The sequence below is a fragment of the Rhinoraja longicauda genome, chromosome 5, assembly GCF_053455715.1.
Source record: "Rhinoraja longicauda isolate Sanriku21f chromosome 5, sRhiLon1.1, whole genome shotgun sequence".
NCBI lineage: Eukaryota > Metazoa > Chordata > Chondrichthyes > Rajiformes > Arhynchobatidae > Rhinoraja > Rhinoraja longicauda.
Window position 1 is genome coordinate 8,060,589 of NC_135957.1, and position 17,616 is coordinate 8,078,204.

Genomic DNA, 17,616 nt, shown 5'->3' on the forward strand with positions numbered 1-17,616 from the left:
TTCACAAGTAAAACTACTGAGGCCACGGAGTTTTGCTCTCGAGATGTGGGGACAGGTCACTGTTTCTCCCTGGTTTACAAATAATACCCTGGCCTCAGAGATGCCTATAAGGGGTAAGGCCGCTAAAAATATATCTGGGCAGGTAATAGTATTATTACAATATTGACTCTATTTTAGTTCAATTTGATTTTGGAAGCTTTTTGCCCCAGTTCTAGTAATGAATCTCATTCCTTCGCACCACCCCCCACCCCCCAATCACCTGCTGAAGTATTGATCCAATTTTCTTTGAGCGCTCCTGTTAAAATTGTTTCCTCCATCTTCACAGACAGTGACTTTCCCATCATGATGCAAGTTAATAACCACTGCCTGCATGTGATCCATATTGGTCCATTTATTGTCTATCTATGTGCCTATTTAAAAACCTCTTAAACGCCACTATCATATCTGCCTCCAATCAAAACCCTCAGCAGCGTGTGAGAGGAACCCATCACTCTCAGTTTTAAAAAAACTTGCCCCCTACATCTCCTTTAAATGTTACTTTTCTAACCTTAAATTTATGCCCTCTAGGCTTTGACATTTCCACCCTGGGAACAGGTCTGACTGTCTACCCTATCTACGCCTCTCATAACATAACCCTTTTATCCGGGCAGCGTTCCAGTAAACCTCTTCTGCACCCTCTCCAAAGCCACCACATCGTCCTGCCATGGGGCGAGCAGAACTGCACACAATTCATTACCGTACAATTAGAATGATGACACTGGTAGGTGGCTGGGAGAAGAGAGAGAATGGTCCAAATTAGTAATGCGGGAATGGCCAGGGAAGGTGGGAGGAGAAGGATGGGTAGGAACAGAGAAGACAGATATCCTGGTTCAGTCTGTGTAACATAAATTTAGAGAGTCACTAAACATTTCAATTTCAGAGCAGTGGTGGGAGATTTCAAAAGGCAGTCGGTGGATTGGTTGAGTGAGCAAAATTTGCTAATTGCACAGCCATTTAAGGAAGACAAGGTGTAGGCGAGCGGCCTAATGGGAGAGGCTGTGTTGAGGTAAAGTGCTATGTGGAGGGTAAGTGTGAGGCTTTGGCGAGGAGGCTGAGCAGAGGGAGACAGGAGGTAAAGATACAGTCTGCTTTTTCTTGTGTGTGATTTTTGTGCTTTTTTTCCCTCTTGGTTTTTAGTGCAGTAGTGATGGCAGGTAGAATGGTGCAATGTTCCTTCTGCAGGATGTGGGACGTTATAGAACTGCTGGTGTCCCTGATCATCTGGGAGAATTAGAGCTTCATAGAGAGGAGTTATAGTGAGGTAGAGATATAGTGAGGTGAGCCTAAGGTAGAGAAAGAGAGTAAGTGGGTGACCACGAAGAAATGGAGTAGACAGAGTGCAGGTGACAGCTTGTGTCATCAGCAAGTTTAGCACCCGTACTTTAGTGTCTATTTCCATCTTTTCCATACATTGTGAAATATTGAGGCTACAGCACTGTCCCTAAGACATGCCACTCGTTACATCTTGCCAAGCAGAAAAAGATCAATTTATGCCTATTCTCTGTTTCCTGTAAGCCATGCAATCTTTTATCCATGCCAATATGTTACCTCCTACATCATGAGCTATTTTCTGCAATAACCTTTGATGCGGTATCTCATTGAATTCCTTTTGGAAATTTAAGTACAGTACAACCCCCTTAACCACAGGACATGCTACTTCTTCAAGGAAGCCTAATAAATGGTCATACTTTTATCTCCCTTTTACAAATCCTTTTTTATAATTCTTGATTATCTTATTTTTTCAAATTACCCTTATTCAGTGACTAGTTTCGTGCTGTCACATTACTGGCCTGCATATCTCTGTCTCTGTCCCTTTTGAGTAAAATGATTTTATTTGCTATTGTTCAACCCAGTGGAATTTTCCCCAGATTGAGGATATTTGGAAAAATTAAAACCAACTCGTTAATTATAGGCCCCTTCCCCTTGCGTCATGGGGATAAATGGTGGTTGCGTTTCTAGAAAACGGTTCATATCGTGATTTTCTGTCCTGTGAAGCCTGTGCATGTTTCAAGAAATGCAAGTTTGAAAAAAAGTGTATATTTATTTAATTTTTTACATCATTTTTGTAAGAGCAAATTTTTATCGTGTATCTCTGAATTTTTTGTAATGATTTGTGAATCCTGTAAGTGCAAATATCTGTTAACCGAACTGCAGTGACATTGTGATCATCTGTGCAGCGTCAACGGGTTATACAGCAGAGAAACAAGCCCTTTAGCCCACCAGGTTCATGCCAACATTGAGGGACTATCTTTACTACTCCCATTTGTCAGCAGTTATTCCATGGCCCTTTATGTCTTGGCGAGTCAAGTGCTTTTCCTGGATGCCTCTTAAATATCGTGAAAGTCTCTGCCTCCGTAACCCCCTCAGCCAGTGCATTCCAGATTCCAGACACCCTCTGGGTGACAGTTCCACAAGCAGGTATCCTACAGTGTTTCCTGAGATAGTCACACTGGCAGACCAGTCTACAGTGTTAGAAGGGTTATAATCACACTGGTAAGTTAGACAGTATATCCTTGATTAAAGCCATATGGAGAGGATAACTTACAGTATCTAAAAGCAAAATGTTGCACTTGCTCAAAAACTAAGTATTTCCAGCATTTCCCACTTCTATTTCAGTCTGCAGTGTGTGCTGAGTAATAGTGCCGTGGAAAGACTCTGCAGATGGAAGTGTGAAAGAACACGTTTTTCGTGTGGAAGAACATTAAATAAGCTGGAGACTCAGTGTTGCCGATATCTTCTGAATCTTTGGGCACATTTTCTCCCCACAATTCAGCCAAGGCAAGCCAGCCAAGATCTGGTGTTCTGGCTGAATGTGTCAGGGGCTAGAGGAGAGGTGATGAGGCAATGGCCAAATTCTCCTCCAAGCTACATTGTCTTGTAATGGAGAACTGATCTTTGGTTCTCAGTTTATTCAGTGAAAGCAAGCATTCACCACATTGCAGCTTCAGTCAGTATGAAAGATAACCCAGATTGAGTTCAGTAAACCACCCACATATATAGTCCATCAACCCTCTTCGCTCTAATGCAGGAGCTATCTAGGTTAAACAAGAAGAGAAAAGGGACCTATAAGAATGAATGTGGTCATTTAGGTGTGGATCCTCAGGAGATGGACAAGGTCTTAAATTAATATTTCTCATCTGTATTTATCATGGAGAAGGTCATGGAAGGTTGGGAATTCAGGGAAGAGGGTAATGATGTCTTAAAACATGTCCATCATTACAAGAGAGGAGGTGCTGGCAATCTAAAAATAAATACAAATCCCTGGTATCTGATCGTGTATCCTAGGACTTTGGCCACGAAAGAAATTGCTGGGGCTCTGGCAAACATATTTGTATCATTGTTAGCCACAGGTGAGGTACCAGAAGACTGGAGGTTGGCTAATGTTATGTCTTTATTTAAGAAGGGCAGCAAGAACAAATGGCAACATGCCAGTGAACCTGCTATAAGTGGTGGGAAAGTTATTGGAGGGGATTCTGAGGGACAGGATCTACCTGCATATGGAAAGGCAAGGACTGATCAATGATAATTAGCATGGGTTTACGTGTGGGATACCATGCCTCACAAATTTGATTGGGTGTTTTTGAAGAGGTGACCAAGATTGAAGAGTACATACTAGAAGATGTTGGCAAGACATTTGACAAGGTTCGTATGGTAGGCGGGTTCGGAAGGTTAGGTCTGGAGTGAGCTAGCAAGTTTGTTACAAAATTGGCTTAAAGGGTTTCAAAAGTTTCAAAGGTCTTTTATTGTCACGTGTACCAATTAAAGTACAGTGATATGCGAATTACCATACAGCCATATTTTAAAAAAGCAACAAGACACACAACTACATAAAAGTTAACATAAACATCTACCTCAGCGGATTCCACACGTTCCTCACTGTGATGGAAGGCAATAAAGTCCAATCTTCTTCCTCCTTATTCTCCCGCGGTCGGGGCGGAAAATTTTTCTCAAGCTGGAAAGGGTGTAAAGAAGATTTATAAGGATGTTGCAACGACTCGAGGCCCTGAGGTATAGGGAGAGATTGAGCAAGCTAGGACTCAATTTCTTGTAGTGCAGGAGAATGGGGGTGATCTTATAGAGATATACAAAATCATAAGCGGAATAGATTGGGTGAATGCACAGAGCCTCTTGCCCAGAGTAGGAGAACTGTGAACCAGAGGACATAGGTGACGGGGGTGGGGAGGGGGAGGGGGAGGGGGAGAGATAGATTTAATAGGAACCTGAGGGATAACCATTTTACACAAAGGGTGGTGGGTGTATGGAATGAGCTGCCGGAGGAAGAGGTTGAGGCAGGGATTATCACAAAGTTTAAGAAACATTTGGATAGGCTAGGTTTAGAGGGATAAGGGGCAAATGCAGGTAGGTGGGACTAGTGTAGATGGGAAATGTTGGTCAATGTGGGCAAGTTGGGCCGAAGGGCCAGTTTCCATGCTGTATGACTCAATGAGTCTAAGAACAGAGCTGGAAATGGAAGTTAGAACATTGTAACCAAACAGGCTTTTTTACCTGTTATTATCACCCAGGAGACAATGCAGACTGACCATCTCATGTGACTTTTCCAGCAGGACCCATTTTTCTCTGCAAAGGAGCTGTTCACAGCATTGAAAAGGTTAATGTGGTCATGGTGATTATAAATGCCAGTGTTTCATGTCAGCTCTACAAATCTCATTTCATTATCACTTTCTGGGTTGCAATCACAGCAGGCAGAAAGCTGCAGCCCTCAATTTAGCATTTGCACTGATAATTTAACAGGATACTTTCTCTTTAGAGATGGAAAGACGTCCCTGAACCATTCCGATGAATCACATATTCTCATCAATGCGCTGAAGGATGCAAATCTGACCAAGTTCCTGGCTGAAGACGTGCCCTTGTTTGAACACATTCTGGATGACATATTCCCCGGACTGACTCCACCCAAAGAGGAAACCCTTCTGCTGCAGGTGACAGTGCGAGATTAACCCACAGACCCCTAGTGTCCACTGAGATCTAACTGCCTATGTTTCCCGAAAGGATCGAATTTGGTCTCAGCCGTTAAGTGTCTGATCTCCACTTTTAAATTAGGGGCTTTTCATTCTCCAGTATTTTGCACGTTTCTGCTGAAAATAAATTGTGCAGTGCCATAATTATCAGAGGATGTTGGAGAACATTGTCTTCAAACTAACTCCAGAGAGAATAATCCAAGTGACCAATGCTTTCAGTATTCAGGGCACCAGCACAGTCTTTGGCCTTTGAGAAAAAGAGTGAATATCAAAACACTTGTTAAATTCACCCTCTGTTCACATCAGAACATGGACTACCTACAGCAAGTACCTCAAAACACTGGAGGATTACCAACGTCTTCTCCACAAAATCCTCCAGATCTGTGGGGATAAAAGACACATTAACATCCCTTCCCAGGACAATATCCCCAGCATCCAGGGTTCTGTTACAGGCAGCCAGCTCCATTGAGTAGCCCACATTGTCCTTGTATCTAACACCAGACTCCAGAAGAAGCATCTATTCCGGGCCCTGTCACTAGAAGAGATTATAAGGGCAGAAGAACTAATTCCAGAAAGTTTTAAAAGCCTCTTTGATAAACTTATAGAACAGTACATAGAACAGTACAGCATCTTTGGATCACAATGCCTGTGCCGAACATGACACCAAGTTAAACTAATCATCTCTGCCAACACGTGATCCATATCCGTCCATTTGCTACATATCCACGTGTCTGTCTGAAAGCCTCTTAAACACTATTGTATCTACTTCGGCCACCACCTTTGGTAGTGCATTCCAAGCACCCACTGGTCTGTGTGTAAAAAAAAAACTTGCCCCGCAACTTTCCCTTAAATTTTCCTTCTCTGACCTTAGTGCTATGCCCTTTAGCCCTTGACATTTCCACCCTGGGAATAAGGTTCTGACTGACTACCCTATTTATGCCGCTGATCATTTTATAAACTTCTCAGGTCTCTCTTCAACTGCTTTCTTCACACACACTCGTGGGAACCCCTGGCCCCTGACTGCTGAAGATAGATGACAAATGTGGCATGGTTATAGATAGAGTGATACAGAGCCAAACCCTCTAGCTGACCTAGGGTGCAAATGGGTGGCTGGCTGGTCTGGCAACCTGCACCTCTTTGAAATGCAGGAGGAAATCAGAGCACCGTGCCTACAGCAAATAGAGAAATGTGACGACTTTACACATGCAGCACCGAAGGTGGGGATTGAACTTGGCTCAGTGGAGATGTGAGGTAACAGTTGTACTAATTGTGCCATTCTGTTGCCCGACATCTGGAGTGGCTCTGTAAACCTCAAGACTTATGGTTGGGAGCAAACAGAAACCCAGAGCACATGGCAGAAGGAGTAGACCACCTCCCGTGCTACCCATCCCACCAAGCACCTCACCCCCAACTATGACAGAGTCTGCAGATCCCACAATGGAATGCACTTACCAAACTGAATTATAAGTACTTTATTCTCACCCACAAAGGACTGACTAAGACAGAAGAATTTATGAACATTTATTGAGGAGGTAACATGGGGAACCGATGGAGACAGTGCATTTGATGCAAGTAATGTGGATTTTAGGAAAGCTTTTGACAAGGTTCTACACGGTCTCATCAAAAAAGCAAATTGGATATACAATTGGCTTGGTGGAGGAGGTAATGCTTTTCAGATTGGAGACTTGTAACCGGTTATGTGCAACAGCGATTGATGCTGGATATTATTCATCATGTACATTAATGATTTAGACGAGAATACAGGTGGCATGATTAGTATAATGCTGTAGTGGTAGAGCTGCTGCCTCACAGCGTCAGAGACTCGGGTTCATTCCTGACTACAGATACTGTCTGTGCAGGGTTTGTATGTTCTCAATTTGATAGTGTGGTTTGTCTCCAGGTGTTCCGGTTTCCTCCCACTTCCAAAGACGTGCAGGGTTGTAAGTTAATTGGCTTTTGTAAATTGTCCCTAGTGCGTAGGATACAAAAGTAGGATAACATAGAACTAGTGTATGGGTGATCAATAGTCGGCGTGGACTCGGTGGACCAGACTAAAACAAAATGGCAGATGACATCAAAATTGATGCTATAGTGAACAGTCAAGAAAGTTGTCTAAGATCAGAATTTAGATCAACTGGTAAAGTGGATAAGAGAATTAGTAACATAATTTAATTTTAACAAGTGTGAGGCAATGTTGTTTTGGGAAGTTAAACCAGGCCAGGACATACACAATGAATGGCCAGGCACCAGGGAGTGCCGTACTGATGATTCTATAAACTCTATGAATCTAAAATTAGAATGCACAGAATTGACAGTAAAATACCGGTGTGAATTAAGGAATGGTTAATGAAAAAGAAACCGGGAACTGGTGACCTCCCAACCTGGTGAGATTGTGAGCTTCGTGGAAGAATGTTTACACATCCATGTAGTTCACTAATTCGGCGAGTGTGTGGCTTTCCAGGAACCTGCTGGTGAGAGAGCACCTGAGAATCAAAGACATTCAAAACTGTATATCCACCATCCACTGTTACTGTGTTTAACATTTCTATTTTTGTCCATTCATTGTAGAGAGCAATAAATATTGCAACAATGGATCTGGGCTTCCAGAAATGGCCAAGTCAAGTGGAAAAGATAATCCAGCTGCACAGTCAGATTCTGGTATGGTCAAGTCTGGTAAAATCCTTCACCTCACCAGCTTCATTCCTGTCTTTCCTAACGTTCAGTTCTTGGTTCTTGGTTCTTGGTCCTCCAAAATATTCCAAATGGAATTTAAACTGGAGATGGCGGAGTATGGACTTAAGCAAGAAGGGCTACTTGGAGAAGAAGAGCTACTTTAAATTTAGTTGCGTCTGGTTGAGTAACTATAGTAGGGTGAACACTATTCTATGCTTTAATTGTGTGAGGGAAGAATGAATTCATTGAAGCATAGATATTTATCCACTTCCCCAATGTGTATAGTACCTTAAAAGAAGTAAGACTAGAAATTCAGCTCATTATCAGATAGAGGACCTGTTTATGAAATGAAGCACCCAAGTTTACTCGATGGTTATGAATAAAATTAAACTCAAGGACTTGAGTTTACTGGGCAATGCCTAAAAGTTACTGCAGGAGATAAATTTCTTGTCTTACAAAGAATTTCTCTAACGCCATTCACAGCCTTGGGTAACCTCTGAAAATGCGAGATGTCCTCTTTCTTCAGCAAAACTGGGTTCCCCCCCTATGGTTGTGAATTAAACCTTCCCCCGTGTCTCCTGTTCCCTGCAGATCCTCTCTCTCTCCCCGCCCTCCAGATGGAAGAAGGATAGAGATTCCATGGTCCTCACCTTTAAACCCACCAGGCTCCGCATCCAACATTCTCTGACATTTCTGCAGTCTTCAGTGATCCCATCAGTCACATCTTTCTATGCCCGTCCATTTCCACTTTCTGTAGAGACCACTCTCTCCACAACTTCTTAGTTCACTCATCCCTTCCCACCCCCTCACCAGGCACTTTCCCCTGCAACTGCAGGCGGTAAGCCACGTGTTCCACACCTCTTCTCTCACTTTCATCCAGAGAGTACAACAGCCCTTCCAGATGAGACAGAGTTTCACTTGCATCTCTTCCAACCTCATTTATTGCATTCAATGCTCCTAATAAGGCTTCCTCTACATCGGCGAGACTAAGTGTAGACGAGGCAACCATTTTGTGAACACTTCCGCTCTGTCCACCAATTGCTAACCATTTTAACAGCTTTTCCCATTCCCTTACTGACCTTTCTATCCTTGGCCACTTCCACTGCCAGAGCAAGGCTACATACAAACTGGACGAACAGCACCTTATATTCCGCTTGGGTAGCCCACAATTCAACAGTATCAACATTGAATTGTCCAATTTCAAGTAACACCCCAGCTGCCCTTCTCTCCGCCTCCCCCCCCCCCCCCCCCCCAGCCCACCCTGGTGTGCTCATATTTCTCCCAGCACCCCATCCCCCTATTCCTTTCCCCTCCTTTTTTCACTCATCTGAGTTCCCCATTTATCTTTTAAGGTTGAAGGTTTTATCTGTCCACAGGTGCGTCATGGTGTGATGCTGGTTGGCCCCTCCTGCGGGGGTAAGACAGTAGCCAGAACGATCCTACAGAAGGCCCTTGTCATTCTCACAGGCCTTGGTCTCGAAGCTGCGTCTGATAAGAAACATTCTTCGGTTAGTAAACGATTTGTTCAGTGTAAACATTAAAAAAGTGCTGTTGAAAGTAAACCAAAACGGTTGTGGCACGGTGGCGCAGCGGTAGAGTTGCTGCCTTACAGCGAATGCAGCGCCGGAGACTCAGGTTCGATCCTGACTACGGGCGCCGTCTGTACGGAGTTTGTACGTTCTTCCCGTGACCTGCGTGGGTTTTCTCCGAGATCTTCGGTTTCCTCCCACACTCCAAAGACGTGCAGGTTTGTAGGTTAATTGACTGGGTAAAATGTAAAAATTGTCCCTGGTGTGTGTAGGATAGTGTTAATGTGCGGGGATCGCTGGGCGGCGCGGACTTGGTGGGCCGAAAGGGCCTGTTTCCGCGCTGTAGAATCTAAATCTAAATCTAAAAATCTAAAACCCTTCTAGACCCCAATCTCACGAGCAGATTTAAAAAAGTTTTAAATTTGAAGTATAAAGTCATCGAGAGATACATCATGGAACAGGCCACTCAGCCCACTAAGTTTGTACGATTCACCACCCATTTATACTAACCCTACGTTTATCCCATTTTTATTCTCCCCACATTCTCATAAAGTCCCCAGATTCTATCAGGCAATTTGCAGTGGTCAATTAACTTACTAATTGGCAAGTCTCTGGGATGTGGGAGGGAAGCAGAACACTCATGGGAATATCAGGGGTCACAGGGAGAACATGCAAACTGCACAGACAGCATCCAAGGTCAGGAAGTATATAATGGGACCTCATAACCTTTTTACCAAGGGGATCTACTGCATAGTGGCATAGCAGAGAGAATCAGAGACTGAGGGAGAGGGCCCTTGGGCTCATAGTCATTGAAACAGGCCCTTCTGCATACAGAGTCTAAGTTGGCCTTTTTTGCCCAGCTACACTAATTTGCTTGCATTAGGAACATGACCTCTGTGCCTTGATTATTTAAATGTCTGTCTCAATGCCTCTTAAATATAGTAATTGTATCCGATTCCACCCTTTCCACTTGGAGTTCAATCCAGATTAAACCACTCTGTGTATAAAAAACATTCTCCTCAAATTTCTTTCTCTCACCTTAAACCTATGCCGTGTTGTTTTTGGCACTTTTGTCGCAGTCAAAAATGTGACTGTCTACCAGTGACACTCAAAATCCCATATAGTCCTATAAGGTCTTCCCTCAGCCTCCTTTGCTCCAGGGAAATCTCTACCTGTCCACTCTCTTCCCATAACTAAAGTCCTCCAATCTAGGCACCATCCCAATGAATCTCCTCTGTATTTTCCGCGGCTTAATCCCATCCTTCTTAAGATGTGATGACCAGAATTACATACAATTACCAGGTATGGCCCAGCCAAAGTTTTGTAAAGTTGCAGAAAAATGTTGCAACTTTTATATTCTGTGCCTCGGTCTAATAAAACAAGCATGCCATGTATCTTCTTCATCACCCAATCGACTTGTAGCACCTTCAAACAACAATGGTGTTGGATCCCAAGGCCTGCCTGTTCACCATTCCTCAATACCCTACCATTTATTGTATGTCCTACCTTACACTTATCAGGATTAAATTCCATCTGCCAATTCTGGGGTACTGATTGAGAATGATCAGCGGCACGGTAGCGCAGCGGTAGAGTTGCTGCTTTACAGCGAATGCAGCGCCGGAGACTCAGGTTCGATCCTGACTACGGGTGCTGCACTGTAAGGAGTTTGTACGTTCTCCCCGTGACCTGCGTGGGTTTTCTCCGAGATCTTCGGTTTCCTCCCACACTCCAAAGACGTACAGGTATGTAGGTTAATTGGCTGGGTAAATGTGAAAATTGTCCCTAGTGGGTGTAGGATAGTGTTAATGTGCGGGGATCACTGGGCGGCACGGACTTGGAGGGCCGAAAAGGCCTGTTTCCGGCTGTATATATATGATATGATCACATTGAATGGCGGTGCTGGCTCGAAGGGCCGAATGGCCTCCTCCTGCACCTATTGTCTATTCTCTGCCCAATTTTCCATCCAAACTCTATCCTGCTGTAGCCTACGAAAACCTTTTATTATCCACAACATCATTATTTTTTACGTCCTCCACAAGCTTACTAATGCTTGCTATTACCTCCTACATTCATATCTAAGTCGTTTATACACTTCACATGTACCAAAGATCCCAGCACTGATCCCTGTAGTATACCACTAGACATAAACACATTCAGAAAAGCATCCTTCCAATACTACCTTCTGCCTGCTATTACCAAGCCAATTTTGGATCCAATTACCCAGATCATCTTGGAACCTATGTGCTCTAATCTTCTGGACCAGCCTGCCTGGTGGGACCTTGCCAAATGCCTTACTGAAGTCCATCTAGTAAACATCTACTGCCCGGCCTTCATTGATCTTCAATCCTCTTCAAAAAACTCAATCAAAATGGTGAGACTAGATTTCTCCTGTACAAAGCTAACTTGACCATCCCTAAACAGTCCCTGCCTGTATGAAAGTATACCAACACCTGTACCTTGGAATTCTCTCTACATCCTGTTGTGATGCTTTTAATAATCAGAAGTGTGACTTACCCTCTTCTTTTTCATTCCTGTCTATCATGTTTGAAATTTCTATACCCTGGAAAATTAAGCTGCCAGTCCTACCCTTCTCTCAACCATTTTTCCTTGATTGCAATAATATAATAATCCCCTCTCTCTCTGTCGCTCCCCCACACTAGATGTTGTACTAGTTTCCTGGTGAGTTTCATTGTCTGTAAAACTTGTTTTCACCTAGCCCACAGCTAACAATGGACTATTTTGCTGATCATCGTTACTTTTTTTGCATATCTTTCTTTCTTTGTTCTATGTCTCTCTATAACGCCATCGATATCTCTCATTTCCCTTTCCCTGACTCTCAGTCTGAAGAAGGGTCCCGACCCGAAACGTCACCCATTCCTTCTCTCCAGAGATGCTGCCTGTCTCACTGAGTTACTCCAGCATTTTGTGTCCACTTTCCCAACTGTTTGTTGTGTTTGCAATAAATGCTCTCTTTAAAATCGGTGCCAAAATCTGATATTAATGGCAAGAAAACTCACATTGAAGGATACATCAAGATCCTGCTGATAACACCTACAGCAATTAACAGGAGTTGCTGATACCCCTTTAATATCAACAATCTGGTGTGTTTACTTTCAAACAACTGTTACATGCAGGACAGCTAAGCCCTAATCAATTCAAGTCATACTCCATGGAAGGTGGTGGGACGAGGGAGCACTGCATTGTGGGAATGGCAGTGCTGAGGGAGCACCGCAAGGTGGAAGGGGCAGTGCTAAGGGAGTACCACAGTGGGAAGGAGCAATGTACTGCTGGAGAGGCAATGCTGAGGGAGAACGACATGATGTAAGGTGTGATTCTGAGCAATTGTAGCAACTAGAGGAGCAGGATACTTGAAAACACCTTGTCCAGTTGTCCCTGCCAAGTTACAGACCACATTGACCTGGAAATATACCAACCTTCATTGTCGCTAGATCTAAATTCTGGAACATGTTACCCACAAATATGCTGTTGTCTGTTTGCCGTGTTCTGGAGCAAATCACCACCAACTTCTCAAGGTCACCTAAAGACGGGCAATAAATGCTCTCTTTAAAATTGGTGCTGAAATCTCATAATAATGCCAAGAAAACTCACGTTGAAGGATTCATCCCAAATGCCAGGGATGAAGGACACTTTCTGACCTTTCAATATTTCTGAAATATTTTCTGCCCTCTCTAGAGTTTCCACACTAAGAAAGGCAAAGTGGAAACCTTCACCGTGAATCCCAAGTCCATCAGCCTCAGGGAGCTCTTTGGGTATCTGAACCCACACAACATGGCCTGGACTGATGGCCTGCTGGCTCAAGCAATGCGCAAGTTTGCCAAGGACCTCGACAATGAGCATGACCATGAGTCTGAGGTGAAGATAATTTCCTCCGCCTTCATTAACGTTGAGAGAAGTTGGGTTGAACTTCAAGATCAGAGGAATCTGGAGAGCGAAGGTGAGCAAAGAAATTGAAAAATTGGGCTGGATAAGGGATCCGAGTTCACCTGACTACAGTAGCTGTGAAATGTAAAATCATATAATAATTCAGAATTTTAAAAAGGGACGTCAGTGATAATAAAAATCAGCAAAAACTGCAGGTGCTGGAAATCTGAAATAAGCACAGAAAATGCCGGAGCACTCAGCAGATAAGGCAACATCTGTGGTGAGAGAAACAGAGCAAATGTTTCAGGTTGAAGTTTCAGTTCAAAAACCCGTCGTTGCATAATTCCTGAGGGGGATGTATTTTGGGAAGGTGAGCAAGGGTAGGACATGTACATTAAATGATAGGGCTCGAGGGGAGCCGATGAACAGGGTATAAGTTTATCGATTGCATAGTTACATAAAATTTTGAAGTAGGCAAATGGCAAGTAGGATATAACACCTGGGGCATCATGTTACAACTTTATGAAACACAGATTAGGCCACAATTGAAGTATTGTGTACAGTTCTGGTCACCACTATGTAGGCCGTATGCTATTGTTTGCAGAGGATGTTGCTTATATTGGAGTTATTCAGTGAGAAGAAGAGATTGGATAGGCTAGGTTTATTTTCCCCAAAATGGAGGAAGCTGAGTGGGGGACTTGATGGAAGTGGATAAAATAAGGATGGTGGCGCAGTGGTAGTGTTGCTGTCTTACAGCGCTGGAGACCCGGGTTTGATCCTGACTAGGCGTACTGTCTGTATGGAGTTTGTACGTTCTCCCCTTGACCTGCGTGGGTTTTTACCGAGATCTTTGGTTTCCTCCCACACTCCTAAAGACGTACAGGTTTGTAGGTTAATTGGTTTGGTAAATGTAAAAATTGGCCCTAGTGTGTGTAGGATAGTGTTAATGCACGGGAATCGCTGGTTGGCGTGGACCCGGTGGGCCGAAGGGCCTGTTTCCACGCTGTATCTCTAAACTAAACTAAACCAAACGTGGGGCATATGTGTGGCAGATAGTCAGTCTTTTTGCCATGGTGCGTAGTCTAGGACAAGGGAGCATGGGTTTAAGGTGAGAGAAGGTTTAGAGGTGGGATATTTCACACAGAATGGTTGAAATCTGGAACGTTCTGCCTGAGGGGATGGATGGTGGAGGCAGAGATTCTTATCACAGTTAAGTAGCATCTGGACAAGCACTTGAATCACCAAGGATTAGAAGGTTACGAACCTAATGCAAATAAATGGGAGCAGTGTAGATAGGTACACGACAGGTGACATGGAGATAGTGGGCCAAAGGGCCTGTTACTGTGCTATGCAGATCTATGACACTGACTTTATGGTTGGACTTGTCTGATGAAGGGTCTTTGACCTGAACGTTAACTCTGATCTTTTCAACTTGGAAAAGTTCACATTTTCCTTGGTGCCATTCCCCTGCAGTTGCGAGTAGGTACAATCGTTCATGGCATGGCAGCATGATGTGATGGCTCTGGGGGGAGGGATGGTGACAGGTGAACAAAACCCCTGACAAAAAGGTGGAGAATGATCGTGCCAGCTCAGCCCTCACATCTGTCAAAACACTCTGAATGCTTCTGACAACTAAAGACATTCAGAAATATTTATAAATATCAATATTAAAAATCTTTTCAATGTTCCACTTTCCTCAATCTCAATGGAAAAATGGCATAAGCTCATACTCTCTCACTGAACTGCATGAGGTAAGGCACTCAAGGCAATTACAAATCAAAGGGTGAACGCACAGAGTTTTTTACCCAGGGCAAGGGAATCTAGGGTGAGAGGATATAGATTTAAAGTGAGAGGGGCAAGATTTAGTAGAAACCCGAGGAGTACGTTTTTCACTTAGAGAGTAGTGGGTATATGGAACGAAATACCAGAGGAGGTAGTTGAGGTAGACACTATAACAGCATTTAAAGGACAATTGAACAGGTACATGGATAAGAAAGATTTAGAGGGATATGGGCCAAACATGGGCAAATGGGACTAGCTTAGATGGGGCATCTTGGTCACCTTGGACGAGCTGGGCTTAAGGGCCTGTTTCTGTGCTGTATGACTCTGACTAAAACACTGCCGATGTGGAAATCTGAAATACCCAGCAGCAGCAGCAGCAGCACAGAGGTGCAGCTGGTAGAACTGTTGCCTCACAGCGCCAGGGAGCTGGTTATGATCCTGATCTCAGGCGCTGTCAGTGTGGAGTGTTCAAGTTCGTATTGTGACTGCATGGGTTTGCTTCAGTTAGATTTCATCCCCGATGAGCATCATTGGACCATTAGGGCCGAAAAATGAATATTAAAAATAGGCTGCATAAGAAATAGAAGGAGTTGGCCATTCGGCCTCTCATACCTGCTGTCCATTTAGTAAAATCATGGCTGGTCTTTAACCCATCGCCAGGTTTCAACACTAACCCCATGTCCCTTGATCCCCCCAAATATCTAATAATCTATCAACCTCTGCAGTCTTGTATAGTCCATCCTCTTCTGTATTACTCAGATACGACGCTGATAACCAATTGGCGGTGGATCATTATGGATGGCCCGGTGGACACGGTTTGGATTGAAAACCTCAACACAGTGCTGGATGATACAAAGATTCTATGCCTGTCTAACGGGGAGCGCATCAGTGTTCCGTCTGGAATGAGGCTCCTGTTTGAGGTGGACAGCCTTTCCCAAGCCAGCCCTGCCACAATCAGCAGGTGTGCCATGGTCTATATGGTAAGATATCAGTTGCACCCAGACCACATTTCACCACTACCGGAAGTGGAACTGCAGATTGCATCTACTTGCAGTCATTTAAGAAATTAACTTCTTTATTTTACTATTTTATTCTTTATTCTGCTTGGTCTTTATAGTAGAGGGGATAGGTTTTGGAAATTGGGAGGTTTTGTCACAATTGTACAGTATTTTGGTGACCTGGATTACTGTGCACAGCTTTGGGCCCCTTACCTAAGAAAGCATACAGTAGCATTGGGGATAGACCAAAGATGATTCCCTTGGCTAAATCTTTCCTGGGACGAGAGTATTTTCCTATGGGAGCAGTACAGGCCATACTTAAAACTGATGAGGTGCAAGCCTGACAAAGCTGCAACACAAGCCGTGTATGTATATGTGTGCTAAACAGTGAACGTTACAAATGGGGTATCCCTAATGGTATTGGCAAAGAGTGGTAATCAGTTAAAACAGACCATGCATGAGTACAACCAAGCTACGCACAAGTGCAACAGGAGAAGCATACCAGAGTGCAGAATATAGTGTTATAGTTGCAGATAAAGTGCAGATGAAACAAAAGTGCAAGGACCGCAATGAGTTGAGTTGGGAGATGGGGACGACACCCATAGATCATGGGGGGACCATTTAATATTCTCATAATAGTGGGCTAGAAGCTGTTCCTGAATTTGGTGTTACTTGTTTTCAAGCTTTTGTATCTGCTGCCCTCAGGAGAAGGGAGAAGAGGGAATGACTAGGTATTATTATTATTAATATCTGTTATTTGCACAACAGGACCCACTTGATCTTGGCTGGAGACCATATGTGAAGACCTGGCTGGCACATCTCCCCAACAAGTTGCCTCGGAGTGGCAAGGAATTCTTGCAGGTGCTCTTCAACAACAGCATGTCGGAAGGCTTGCAGTTTGTGAGGAAATGGGGGAAAATGTGCCAATTTGCCATTCCGGAGCTGGGCATCGTGATGACTCTTTGTCGCATTCTCCAAGCTCTTCTGGACTTTCTGAACAGGAACGGCGGTTTTGGAATTGGTGAGTGATCCTCCTCGTGGCATTTGAGCTGATTGGGGGCGTGGATCCACCACTGTAGAGTGGCCTCAGAGTGGATGTCCAGCCCCGACAAGGGGGCTGAGTTACAAGGCTGTCAATAATCAAGTGTCCTCAAAGCTGATATGTGGGATTGAGGGCCGCACACTGGCCAGTATGGGGGGGCGTGGGTAGTCGCTCAGGACTGGCAGCACCTTCTCCCTGGTGTGAACAGACAGAACTCCACGACTCAGCTCTGAGTAGCCACTATACATGTTCCAGTTCATCCAACATTGGCCCTCATGGGAAATCCCCCTACACTGAGCCATGGCAAGTCATTGGTGTATGAATTCCAGTAGAGAGAAGGGTTTGCAGTGGGTTCCAGAGTGACAATGCAATCTCTAACCCCCTCACACACTATAATGACTCTAAATTGAAAGTCATGTTGTAGGTTTATAAAACTTTGGTTGGGACGTCACACAGGAAGAATATGAAGACTTTGGAGAGTGTTCAAAATATATTCAGCAGGATGCTGCCTGGATTAGAGGGTATTTGTTGTATGGAGAGGTTAGACAAACTTAGAATGCTTTCTCTGGAGCAATGAATAGTGGGGTGACCTGATAGAAGTTTCTAAAATTATGATAGGGTAGGCAGTCAGAGTCTATTTCTAGGGTGGAAATATCAAAGACTAGAGACCATAAGACATGGGAGCAGAAATA

At 44.0% G+C, this 17,616-nt stretch overlaps 1 protein-coding gene across 1 annotated transcript in view; it reads left to right on the forward strand.

Moving 5' to 3' along the window:
* Positions 1-17,616, forward strand: part of LOC144593835 (dynein axonemal heavy chain 6-like) — a 317,525-nt gene that overhangs the window by 169,011 nt on the left and 130,898 nt on the right. Inside the window, exons 34-40 of the mRNA XM_078399952.1 lie at positions 4,808-4,979; positions 7,587-7,676; positions 9,068-9,158; positions 10,676-10,719; positions 12,929-13,175; positions 15,644-15,864; positions 16,651-16,903. Of these exons, the coding sequence (XP_078256078.1) occupies positions 4,808-4,979; positions 7,587-7,676; positions 9,068-9,158; positions 10,676-10,719; positions 12,929-13,175; positions 15,644-15,864; positions 16,651-16,903 (1,118 nt within the window). The remainder of the gene's footprint in view (positions 1-4,807; positions 4,980-7,586; positions 7,677-9,067; positions 9,159-10,675; positions 10,720-12,928; positions 13,176-15,643; positions 15,865-16,650; positions 16,904-17,616) is intronic.